The following is a 12,404-nucleotide window of genomic DNA, read 5'->3' as shown; positions in this document are numbered from 1 at the left end:
ATGTAAGATGATTTTTTAAGTTTTTTATATTTTATTTTATTTTATTTTATTTCATGAGAGAAAAGAGCACAAAGGCTCATGCCGTGACCCTTTCCCCCACTTTCCAGCCAGGATCATGGGCACACACATGTGTGTTCCCAGCATGTACAAGTTGACCCAGAAACCAAACTCTAGTTTTCCATATGGCCTCCAACATTGCAGACCATCATACCACCACAGTTCTGCTAGTGAGCACAAATAAATTTTAACATGGCTAAGTCAAAGGTTTGCTTTTAGGTCTAAAAATTCTAGTTATAAGTAAAGGTAAACAGAATACAGTTTAATAGTATTTATTTGATAAAAGATCTAGGGATTTGAGTTGACAATAATCTCAAAATGAGCCAACAGTGGGACAGAGCTGCCAAACAAACTAATACAACCTTAAATTCCATTAATAAAAGTGCAGTGTGCAAAATAAGAGAAGTAAAAGTTGTATGTGTCCCTGATTAAATGAGGTCAGAATAAATCAAGACTATTATGATTACCTCTGGGAGCCACTCTTTTTTTGGGGGTGGGGGGAGAGGTTTTTGCTATAGGGCACGTGCGCTCGCCAGACAGACAGAGAGAGACATAGAGACAGAAAGCAAGAAATCACCCCCCAGGGGGGATGGTCACGCCGCAATCCCTTCTCCATTCTCCTCTCAGGATCTTGGGCACACACGCACATGTGCCCGGCGTGAGTTTTAAGTCACTGGGTCCGGGACGCAAACCGCGGTCGACTACGTGGGAGTCCAGCGACATAGCCATTATGCTAACTGCTGGTTCCCTGGGAGCCACTCTTTATGAGAAACAATCAGAAGCTAGAGGGCACTCTGAGGGTGATGACCATATTAACAGTGGACCAATGACCAAGGACTAAATTCTCTCATTAAGCACCACTAATGGGTATTCACCCTACAAGTATGATCATACATGTGTGAAATGTCCTAGATGATACTGGATTGCACAACTCCAGGGAACACCATTTGCAATGTACTCTGTGAAAGGAGATCCAGGAAACCAGGAATCTTAGTGCCTGGCCTACAATTGAGAACATGAGAAAATGACTCACAACATTGTTTGTAATGGTTAAGTCACTGGGAACAGCTTCAATGGTCATCAGTAGGCAACTGTTTAAATAGATTATAGGACATCCATCCAGTCAAACACTACAGAGTTATTCAAAAGAACAGTGTGCTTCTACAAGATGAAAATGGAAAAATCTCAAGATAAGTGTTACTGAATGAGAAAAGCAGGAAGCAATATGCATACTATGCTACCATGCACAAGTATATTTGTAAAAACCTAGAACAAGAGAGTAGTTACAGTAGTAAACTCTAAGAAGAACTGGAGGGACTGGGGATATAGATATATTTATTTCTGAATGTCCCTTTTGTAACTTTATAATTTAGTGCCTTGTTGGAACCAGCAAATGGTGTAATGGTTTTGTTGCTGGACTCCCACATAGTCAACCACAGTTCAAATCCCAGACCCAGTGGCTTAAAACTCATACTGGGCATGTGTGCATGTGTGTATGTGTGCCGAAAATCCCAAGAGGAGAATGGAGAAGGGATTGTGGCATGGCCATTCCCTCTGGAGGGGTGAGTTCTTGCTTTCTGTTTCTCTGTAGCAAAAATCTCTCTCTAAAAAAAAATTCAGTGCCTTGTGCATGTATGATTTTTATAAAAATAAGTAAAATTAATTTTAATGATCTGTCTAGAGGAAAAAAAAAAACTATTCAACTTAAGTAATCCACTTCTAGGATCATGAATAATGCTGACTAATACTATAGGAATCAATGAACTCAACTTGAAGTTTGTCTTTCGGCAGCCCAACTTTCAAGCTAGTCACATACTCACATATGCACACATACACATTTACATAACACATAATACAACCCCCTCTTTTCATCCCATTCAGAATTCTGGAGCTATTTTTGTTTTTCTCTCCTTCCCATTTCCCTCTTTATCCAAATGTGCTCTTTAAAAAGAAATCCAGTTATTCTACACCAAGGTCTAATGGACTAAGAATTAGTTAAAGTATGATCAGGATTATCTGAATTTATGTAGGAATCGGTATTTAGCTAATAGAATTTTGTTCTAAGATAATAATTCGAGATTCCAGAGGGAAGACAGAAACGATGGTATTTGAGGATATGGATTTTCCCTGACAGAGATAAATAGTATTATAGACAGTTTGTGTAGAGGAATATTAACTCCGTGTCATGTGTGTGTGTGTATGTGTGTGTGTCTCAGAGAGAAACAGAGAAAGAGTGAGAGAACCAATAAGCATACGTAATAGATGTGTGTGTATGTGTGTGTATATATATTTAATTTATACATTTTTATCCAGCTATATACATTGATTCTGTGTTCCAAGCAGAGTTCTTAATCTAGTGCATGGTATGCAAACTGCTTTTGCATTACATTGATACTCAGTCTGTCATTTTAATACCCAAATTTCTTCTAAAAGCAAAATAACAAAGTCAGTATTTTCTAGCTGCTTTGGAAAGCAGCTGGTTCCAGATCTGAAAACCAAGGTGTGTTTTGTCTGGTGATTAGCAGCAAAGATTAGGCAGTTCTGTGCAGCAGGGACTGAAATCACGCCCGCTTCTGCAATGGGAAGAAAAATGATCTCAGAAAGGAAGTAGCAGAGAACTGATTAAGAAAACACCATTTTGACGTAAAATCAAAGAAACAACAGGGAAGATTATCCACTCCACGCCTTTCATTTTCCAGATGAGAAAACTGCCACTTCTTCAGTCCACTGGAGCCATAAGTCACCTGCTGCGATCCAAACTGGTGGACTCAGAACATCCGCAATGCGGAGTTTCCATCTGTCTTTGTCTTTGTGGAAACAGAAGAAGGTTAGCTCTAAGCCTACTTCAGAAATCACAAGGAAAGAAAGAAGACCCTGAATTCAACTGTAATATGTCACTTCTCTGATATGGAAACACATTTGCTTGTTGATTTTTTTCCTTCCTCCTAAATTCCCAGTAGCACCTAGAGCATCAATCCTGCCCATTTATTATAATCATTACCATTAAATAGTAATCAGGCTCCCAGGTCACCAGGTCTTGGAATTCAGCAAAGGCCCTGGATGGAATTGTCCCTACAACTCCCCTCTCCTCTAGGGGACTGTGTGTAGGTGGGTGGTAACAAGACACCTTAGTTACTGTCCCTGGAAAGGTGAACGAGAGGAATGGGAATAGGTGTTTTCTGGCTGTGGGCAGGGGTGCTGACGTGTGTTTTTGAAGCTGCGTTGCAGAACTTTGGTGGTGGTGTTGGGGGAGGAGTCTTTGAATAACTGAAGCCTAACCAGAAAGCTTGCTGCTTTGTGCAGAGAAAAGAGCAGCCCTGTAGCCAAGGAGCCATCTACATCAACCCCTGCCTTAGACGTGAGATTGGTGTCACAGTTCACTGTGTAGCAAGTGTGGAATAGTCTGCCTACCTTCCCGGAGGATGAACCTGAGGTAAAGCCATACAGGAAACCACAGATGAGGTGGTACCTCTTCACATGTGTGTATTGGTGCAGATATGTCAAGAGGTCAGCTTTCTATAACCTTTAAATCTGAGGCACAGAGCTGCTTTTCAGCTTTTCACAGAGGAGTGGCATACAAGTAAGGATTTGAAACCACCTTCTCTACAGGTATTTGTCACTGAACCCTGACACTTCTGTAGATTATATGATGTAACACATACAAAAATGTTGTGGTTTTTTTTTTTTTCATAAAACTGTTAGGACCAGCAGTTAGCATAATGGCTATGTCGCTGGACTCCCATGTAGTCGACTGTGGTTCGAGTCCTGGACCCGGTGGCTTAAACTCACACCAGGCACGTGTGTGTGTGTGTGCCCAAGATCCCGAGAGGAGAATGGAGGAGAAAGGATTGTGGTGTGGCCATCCCCCCTGGGGGGTGATTTCTCGCTTTCTGTCTCTCTGTCTCTCTGGCAAGCGCACATGTGCTATAGCAAAAACCTCTCCAAAAAAAAAGAAAAAAATTGTTTAACAAAAGTATTATATAGCAATAAAAAAAAAGAGATCAGCATTTTCTCTCAAAACACAACCACTAATGGTCACTGCATAATAGAAGCACAGTTAACCCATTATTGCTTTTACAGTCTCTTTTCTGCAGCAGGGTTTTCCAGGGCCTCAGAAACCAGAATGTGATTTATTCTTAGCATTTGTCTTTCAAAGCCCCTCTCTCCCCACCCACCCAGGCCAGGCTGCCCTTTCACTATGCACTCAGACTGCACAGAGGACAGAGCGGAGATGGAGGGACAGGAATAAAAGCCCTTGCAGCTGGGTCAGGTGGGGAGCCACCTCCCTCTAAGGCAAACTACTCACACTCTACCCCAAATCCACAGTCCGTGTACCACGACGACTCCTTGCATAAAACCTCTGTTTCAGCAAAGGGCACAAATGGGAAGAAGAGAAGAGAGGGACCCGCTGTTCTTTCCCCCATGCCCGAATCCCACAGACAAAGCCCAAGGAGATTTGCTTCCACGTGAATTTAGCATCGCTGCAGTCACCTGTTACTTTTTCCAGTTGTGTCATCTGCTTACATCATTTCACCTCCGTGCCATCACAGATGATCTGCATGCACGAGATTTAGTGAGGGTCATGTCATAGCCCCCATTTCACGAAAGAGGAGACTTAGTCTGGTAGAAGCTTAAGAAGTATGAAATGTCTGTGTTCATGTAACTAGTACTGAGAAAGGGCGACTCAGTCTCTCAGTCTCTCAGTCTCTGTCTCCCCCAATCACAGTAGCTGTCCCTGATCTGAAGGTTGAATGCGATTCACCTCTAAACTGATAGTTCTCACTGGTGGATAAAAGTTCTAAAGGAATGTTACACATCTAACCCCTGTAAGAATAATCCTATGTGTGTGTGAAAAAGAGAGCGAGAGAGAGATTAGCTGATATCTGACCAAAGAGGTAGGAGTGAGTAGCTGGGTGGAAAGCCCCCCAGGTTAGGGGCTACGGTAAGGAGTATTTTGGCTGTCTTTTGGAAGAGGTTTTGGTCCTGTTCACCCATCTGGGGAGTCTGCACACATCTCTGGTAAGCCTGGGCTCTCAACACTTATCAACTAATGTTCTCTGAGTCCAAAGAACCCTACACACAAGATGCCGCTGTTATTACAGCCAAAGGTTACACACGCTGGTCGTGGCTGGATTAGCAGGCATTTGCTCTGCCTGTGCCCGCGTATTTACACAGTCCTGGCGGATTATAGACTGAAGCACAATTCTTGGCTATTTTTTAATAGCTCATATTTCTAGGATAACTGCCGGAGTTCCTCTGGGAGGAGAAGCGGGGAAAAAAAAAAGCAACCTGGAATTGTAAAATTAAAAACGAACCAAGTTTGAACATCTAGGAGGGGGAAAGAATCCTAGGATGATCGTGAGAAAGCTGGAGAGTGAATTTCCAGCAAAGAGGAAAGATAGGCGATAAAGAGATTATTCATTAGGAGAGTGGAAATAAGAGCTTTTAAGATATTTGGACAGCAGTTGCTGCTCAGTAAAGTAGATCGAGTATGTGCCAGAAAGTTTTCAAGCGAAATCATTCATTGGTTATTTTAATTAAAAATATGACTACCACCCAAGGAACCAGCAGCTATGGGCCATAAGCAAAGTACTTAAAGTGCATTACACTGATTAATAAAAGGACTCTGATTAACCTTGCTGACTAGGGAATTTCATACTAACGAGATAAATACGATGTTCTGCCAGTATCATTAATGAGCCAAACCTCATACATCTGTAAGAAAATCAAAATCTGTAGTTGGAAAAACCTTCGGAAACAGCTTTATAGACAGTTGTTCATGTCACCACATTCATATATAAGTCGCCCGAGGAAATCAGTATGAAGTGCCTTGGAGTTTTCTTTAGAGATTTCTTCTGAGTTCCCTTTCACTCTAAATGTTGCCTGCTTGTCTCGTGATAAACTTTATATCACTGACATCTCTTGACTATTCAAGTACTTATTGCGTTTGGCAGTTAAAATGTTGCTCTTGTGTTTACATTTTCTTCAAGTCATCTTGTTTTAAAGTAGTCATCTGGTAAATGCAATTTCACTTACTTGCTTTTGCTTTTAAGACCCAGATCTCTGCCACTCCCCTGGGTCTCTCAAATGCCAATCAGCACATTTTTTGTGGTGTGTGTTTGCCAACAGTGAGAGACATTTTTAGAATTAATAAAATACTGTTTTATCTGAAGATTTGATTACAAAGTCTAGTAACTTTAAAAAAATAAAGTGAGATCTCCCTAACTTTAAGAATTATTACTGGATGCTGGGAAAAGATAGAACCCACAGTTTAAATGTGTATTCTGGAGACTGGATTCTAATCATTCTAATTCTTTCTGTTAGCTGGCTACAAGAAGCTACTCATGAGATGGGCCCAGTGTCACTAGGGAAGCAGAAAAGAATTTCCAGACTTCTTATAATCCAATAGCTCTTTTCTATCTTCCTCATAAAATCTACTTTATATTTTCACATATCCATTTTATATTTGCATATGAGGTCAACCTTTGATTATTGGCACATCAATGACATTGGGAATTTGAAGGAACAATATTTACATCCTAAGTTGATTTCCTCACCGGCAGAATTTTGAGTTCCCATTCCAAAAATTATACACTGACTTTCATATTGTCTGACTATATTTGGGATAAAATTTGGTCACTTCTTAGAAATCTTGAAGAAAAATGCTGCATGTTCTAAAATCAGTAAAAATGGTTTAGATAGATTATACTAGGGTTAATGCCCTACAGGGCAATCAAATGTTAAATACAGAATTGTATTATTAATCACACAAAGAAATTTAAAAGCAGCATGATATCTGTTATAGGTTTTACACTTCGTCTTGCTTATCAAGCCAAAAATAACTAAAACCTAAAGGTTCCCATATTTCTAAAGTACACAGTAGGCCAGCTGCAGAGGCACAGAGGTGGCACAGTGCACCACAATGCTAAGGTCATATGCCAAGGTCATGGGTTTGCATCCCTAGGTACTCATGCTCATCGGGTATGTGCAAGCATGCCCATGGTGCTGGCTGCCTGAGTGGGAGTGGGCTGCGGCATGAAGACCTTGAATGTGCATTTTCCTTTCTGTCTCTGTGTCCCCCTCTCACAGAAGAAATAAACTTTTATTTATTTTTTTTAAAGTGAACAGTGATGTTCTGTTTCCTCATCTGGATACTGGTTTGATAGGTTGATTTTGTGAAAGCCAAGGTGCAGACTTATGATTTGTACACCTTTCTGTGTAGAGCTTTTCAAATGTCCTGGTAAAACTCAAAGAGAGCACAGGGCAGTTCAACAGCGTTCAACATCCAGAAGGCCTGGTTTGATCTCGTGAAGTCTCACCCAGTTTAATCCAGCCACATATCCTTCAAGGTCACGAGAAATGGGTCCTATTCCTTGTAGCAGTCCCAAAAGGACCTAACTAAATAGTATAGACCACTCGGATCTGCACTATTCCACTCTTCCCTGAGAATTCCTTTGAGACTTAAGGAATTATATAATCATTAGAACTACTTCTCCTTGGCTCAGAACTATTAGAATTCAATTCATTACTTCCGTCCCTCACCAAAACATCGAAAGGACAGATAATTGGACTCCAAAGATGAAAAACTTTGAAGAACAATCAATTTCTACCCTGAGTTTAAGACTGAAGAGACAGATTCTGAATACCCACATTCATACTAAACAGAGGTAGTGCTTTTCTTTCTACTTACGTTGTGCACATACGTGCATGCACATGTGCCCCCCCAACACAGAGAAATTATTTCCTGCATAAACCCCGAAGATATGACCATAAATCCTATTCTTTCTGTTCATACATCCACCTGGCATACGTAAGAATGGAGCGGGTCTTCTCATTTCCCAGAGGGTATAATTTTCTGTCTTCCTAATTGAAAACCACATCCCATGGCCCAAACACTATGAAAACACTGATTAGCATGAATAAAAATTTAGTTCCAAAAGGACTATGGATGTTAGCTCATATTGATGAGAATTTAACAATGCATTTTCTTCTCATTCAGGGGTCTTGACATTTTTGGAAGCAGAACAAACAAACACCCTGCTTGACAACAGCCTGTACCTGAAACTCTTCCTTGCTTATAACCTCAGAAATTTCATATAATCTGTGTAACTTGGCATGCTTGGGAGATGAGAAAAGGCCATTCTTGCAACTTGGGGTCAAATAAATTACCCACTGACTTGAACCCGAGTTATTTTATATATATATAAAAATATAAGTTATGGAAAAAAAATAAAAACCTTAAACATTTGTTTAGCATTCAGACATTCTTACACTAAACAAAGTCATAAGATAAAGGCAATCTAATGATATAGTATGCACCTTTCCTTTTGCAGAGTCCCCGTTAACTTTTTTTAAAAATTAGATACCACTTTTATCTTTCAGTCAAAATAGCAATACCCATTTATTATAAAGCCCTGGAAATTGCACGGGAGCTGGCCTCAACTATTTTATATTTCTTTTAAAACTGTCAATCAGAGGATAATAAATTGAGGTAGAAACACATACCATTAGCATGTGTATCTGGAAATTGATGGCGCTGACCAGGAAACATCTTTAAACAAGAAAAATAATGACAGTCTCTCTTTAAATGCTATCTACAAGAAGTTATGTTATCTTTTGTTTAAACAGAAGTGATGTTGAGCAGTGTTTGTTTGCAGTCCACTCACCAGATGGCCTCAGTACTCAAGTTCCCCCATTAACTTCGTGGATTTGGGAAATCAGAATCAGCAGGCTTCTCATTTATTTCTGATTTGTTAAGCATGAGTTCCAGAAAATCTCTCGATGAGAAATTCTGTTCTAATGTTTGTTACCCTTAATTCTCTAGAAGGTAGATACTCTGTGTGAAGCACATGCACATTTGCTTCATTATTGTAGTCTAGGGACAGAAGTTAACTTTTCAGTTTTTCTGAATTCATCGTTTATGCCTAAACTGAGAACACACTAAAATGCTGAGAGCCAACCAGATACCTGCACATCTTCATCCTTTCATTAACTCTCCAAGCAGGGGAGGAGGGATCCTATGTTTCATCCACACAGACATAGAGAAGGTCTTATATAAAAAATATGTAAGAATGGAACTGTTCTTTTCATTTCCCAGAGCACATAATTTTATATACCCTCTCTCTATATACATACATATACACACACACATCTATGTATATATACACATCTCTCTCTATATATACACACACATAACTCTTTCTCTCTCTCTCTCTCTCTATATATATATATATACATATATATATATATATATAATTTTTAAATCTTTAAATGGTTTTTAGCAGAGAATTAGTAGCCTGTCCACAAACTAGTCATGTTTTCTAAATTAGTTCTCAACAGTATGTTAAACTATAATCTAGAGATTCTTTTGTGTTATCCTAGAAAGAAGGTAAAACAGACAGTGCATTACTAAATATGATTTTTCCAAGATTTCAAGTTCTAGGCACAATGGTAAAAAAAAAAAAGGAAAAAGAAGACATAAATTACATATATATACATCTATATATCAGCCCATGTCATGTTCTAGTTTAAACAGAAAGAAAAGATCTAGTCAGAAATATTTTTTAAATGCTGAAAGAAACCATAAATGTTACTAGTTTAGAGTGGACGACTAACGCTGTGCATTACTCAAATAAAAATTTATCTTCTCTCAATCTTATGGTTACCCTTATATTTTTACCTTGTTTGTAAGATGCCAACACCATATTCTCATCTTCAACTTCAAACACTGTGTCCACATCTATTTGCCTTTGGATTAAAATAGCCTTCAGTTTTCCGAAGTCGTTGGACTTTAGCGCCTCAAGGAAATTTTTCTTAACTAGCTTGGCAGCTCCAGATTTAGTGGTAGGGACAGTGGTGTCGTCCATCCTTTCTCTCCCTCCGGAAGCTTTGTTGTGATTTATCAGGAGAGCAGCCCTAAGCAAACAGGCACATGCTGGAGCGTCCACAAACTGTCGGCTAATTTTATCCCAAAGTTATGCTGATCCGTTCTATTTATATAGGGATCATTTCAAACTTCAAAATATCCTTCCTGACTGTCACTGCATTCTCAGGTCCTTTACACTGGTTATATATTAACTGATGCATTCAGTAATATATAGTGTCAATAAGAAGGAAAGCCTCGCAATACATTTCCAAGCATGAAATGTCACTATTATTTCTTACATGATCAAAGTAATAACGTAAGCTTTAAAAGCTCTTAATGCTCCCTCCTCTTTTTCCTCCCTTCAGTAAAAACATCTGGTGCCTGGCTGGAGATCCAGCCTCTTGCTCTGATTAACCAATAGTCAAAAATGAAAATTTGTTACGGTTCTTGATACATGTGCCTCTGAAAACCTGTAATAATTTGTAACATGAGCCTGTACAATCAAGCGTCATCATACACATTTGAAAACAGATTTTTTTCAGGCAACCTAGCCTTGGGAAATGTCAATATCGTGAAAAAGTAGGGTGGGATGAGGGTGGGAGGTCTGTTTTATGTAAAGATTAAAGAGACCAAACTGCTGAATGCAGAAGGAACAAACTGTAGTGACTCACATTTTTTTTTAATTGGTTAGAAAAAATACATATTGGGACAATTGAAGAAATATAAATATGGACTAGATAGTACTCCATAATATAGACTTGTACATTTTTAAGGGACGATAAAGGTATCATAGTTATGTAGAATATTCTTATTCCTAAGCAATGCATTGAGGGATAAGTTGTTATAATGTCTAAGACCTTTTTTAAGAAAAAGTTCATAAATGTGGGTACATATATGCATATGTGCTTGCATGTGTGTGTGTGGTGTTAATAGAGGTAGAAAGTTAAAAGTTGGTAAATCTAATGAAGTACATATGAGTGTTTATTCTTTCAGTTTTTCTGTAAGTTTTAAATTTCTTAAAATAAAGAGAGATAAAATATATCTTCAATTTTCTTAGATGTAATTATTAACTATTAGGAAAATGTTTTTATCAACACTGGAATGCAAATATAGTTTTATATACTGTCAAAACTGCTAACTAATTAGCAACATGAATTAAAAATTTTTTTCTAGGACCAGCTGATGTCATAATGGCTATGTCACTGGACTCCCACGTAGTCGATGCCAGTTCATGTTCCAGATCCAGTGGCTTAATACACACCGGGCACATGTGCATGCATGCCTAAAATCCCAAGACGAAAATGGAGGAGAAGGGAATGGCCACTCCCCATAGGGGATAGGGGGTGATTTCTGGCTTTCTGTGTCTCTGTCTCTCTGGCAAGCACACATGCCCTAGAGCAAAAATCTCTCAAAAAAAATTTTTTTTTTTCCTAGAGCCAGAATGGATATGGACCCAAGTTAAAGATCCGAATTCTTCAAAGGATCTGCATTCTCTCTGATGCTGGAATACTCACCTCAGTGTCCTCAGAGTTCTATAGACTTATCTGGCTGTTTCTAAAGCACCTTCACCCCATCAAAACTCAACACTGAAGGAAGCATGTGAGGAGACATGAGAACACGGAATCTAAGCCCCGGATCAGTCTATAGCTCCTCTCAATCCGTCTACACTTCCAGTCTTCTGGCTAGAAGGTCCCATTTGAGGAACTTTATTTCCTCTCTAACTTTTTCTATTACTCAGTAGATCAGTAAGCTTGTTGCCCTCCCTTCACAGGTTACCCCTAAGGTTATCGCCTTTGCATCATAGAACAAATGCTATGGTTTGAGTCCTCCAGTCCTTGTTCCTGATATACTAAAAAAGGAGATAAAATGATTTGGGGGAAAAACTCATTTTCTTAATGCCTGGTTTTCACAACTGTAATCTTTTTAAAAGTCAGCATTAAAGGTCAGCCCTGTAGCTTCACAGTGGTGAAGCACTGTGCAGAGAAAGCTGGATCCCACATGGATGCTCAAGGTTTGAGTCCTAGCCTGGTCATTTAAAAACACTCCAGGCATGTGCGTGCCCAAGATCCTGACAGGATGGAGAATTGGAGCAAAAAGAATTGCAGTGTGACCAGGCCACATTGAGTGATGCTTTCTCTCCCTCCCCCCTTTCTTGCTTTCTCCTCTTATATATGTGCATGCTCTCCCTGGCATTTTATATATATATATACACACATATACATATATTACACACACACACACCTATATTCCCAGCTCTGGTGATAATTAGCTGTATGTTTCAAATAATTCAAAATATCTGTTGGTGATTCAGTTTCCTCTAAGAAAAATATGAATTACTAGATACACTCCTCACTCCTTATGGTTTTTTTCACTTATTGAATGCACTTTCCTGGATATTGACAAAGCTTGACAATTATTGTACAGGGGCAGAAGACCTAGCTATGATTTTCTAAAGACTTCCCTGAGGAAGCTGCAGTAGGTA

The 12,404-nt window shown here is 39.2% G+C and overlaps 1 protein-coding gene across 1 annotated transcript in view; it reads right to left on the bottom strand.

The window, feature by feature from the left end:
* Positions 1-10,109, bottom strand: part of ASB4 (ankyrin repeat and SOCS box containing 4) — a 78,115-nt gene extending 68,006 nt beyond the window's left edge. The window contains 1 exon segment of the mRNA XM_006157495.2: positions 9,737-10,109. Coding sequence (XP_006157557.1) covers positions 9,737-9,923 — 187 coding nt within the window. The 5' untranslated portion in view covers positions 9,924-10,109.
* Positions 10,110-12,404: the final 2,295 nt, after the last annotated feature.

The sequence above is a fragment of the Tupaia chinensis genome, unplaced genomic scaffold (genome assembly GCF_000334495.1).
Source record: "Tupaia chinensis unplaced genomic scaffold, TupChi_1.0 Scaffold000544_1, whole genome shotgun sequence".
In the NCBI taxonomy this organism is placed as follows: domain Eukaryota; kingdom Metazoa; phylum Chordata; class Mammalia; order Scandentia; family Tupaiidae; genus Tupaia; species Tupaia belangeri.
The sequence above is the reverse complement of the archived record's forward strand: the minus strand, read 5'-3'. Positions and strand labels throughout refer to the sequence as shown.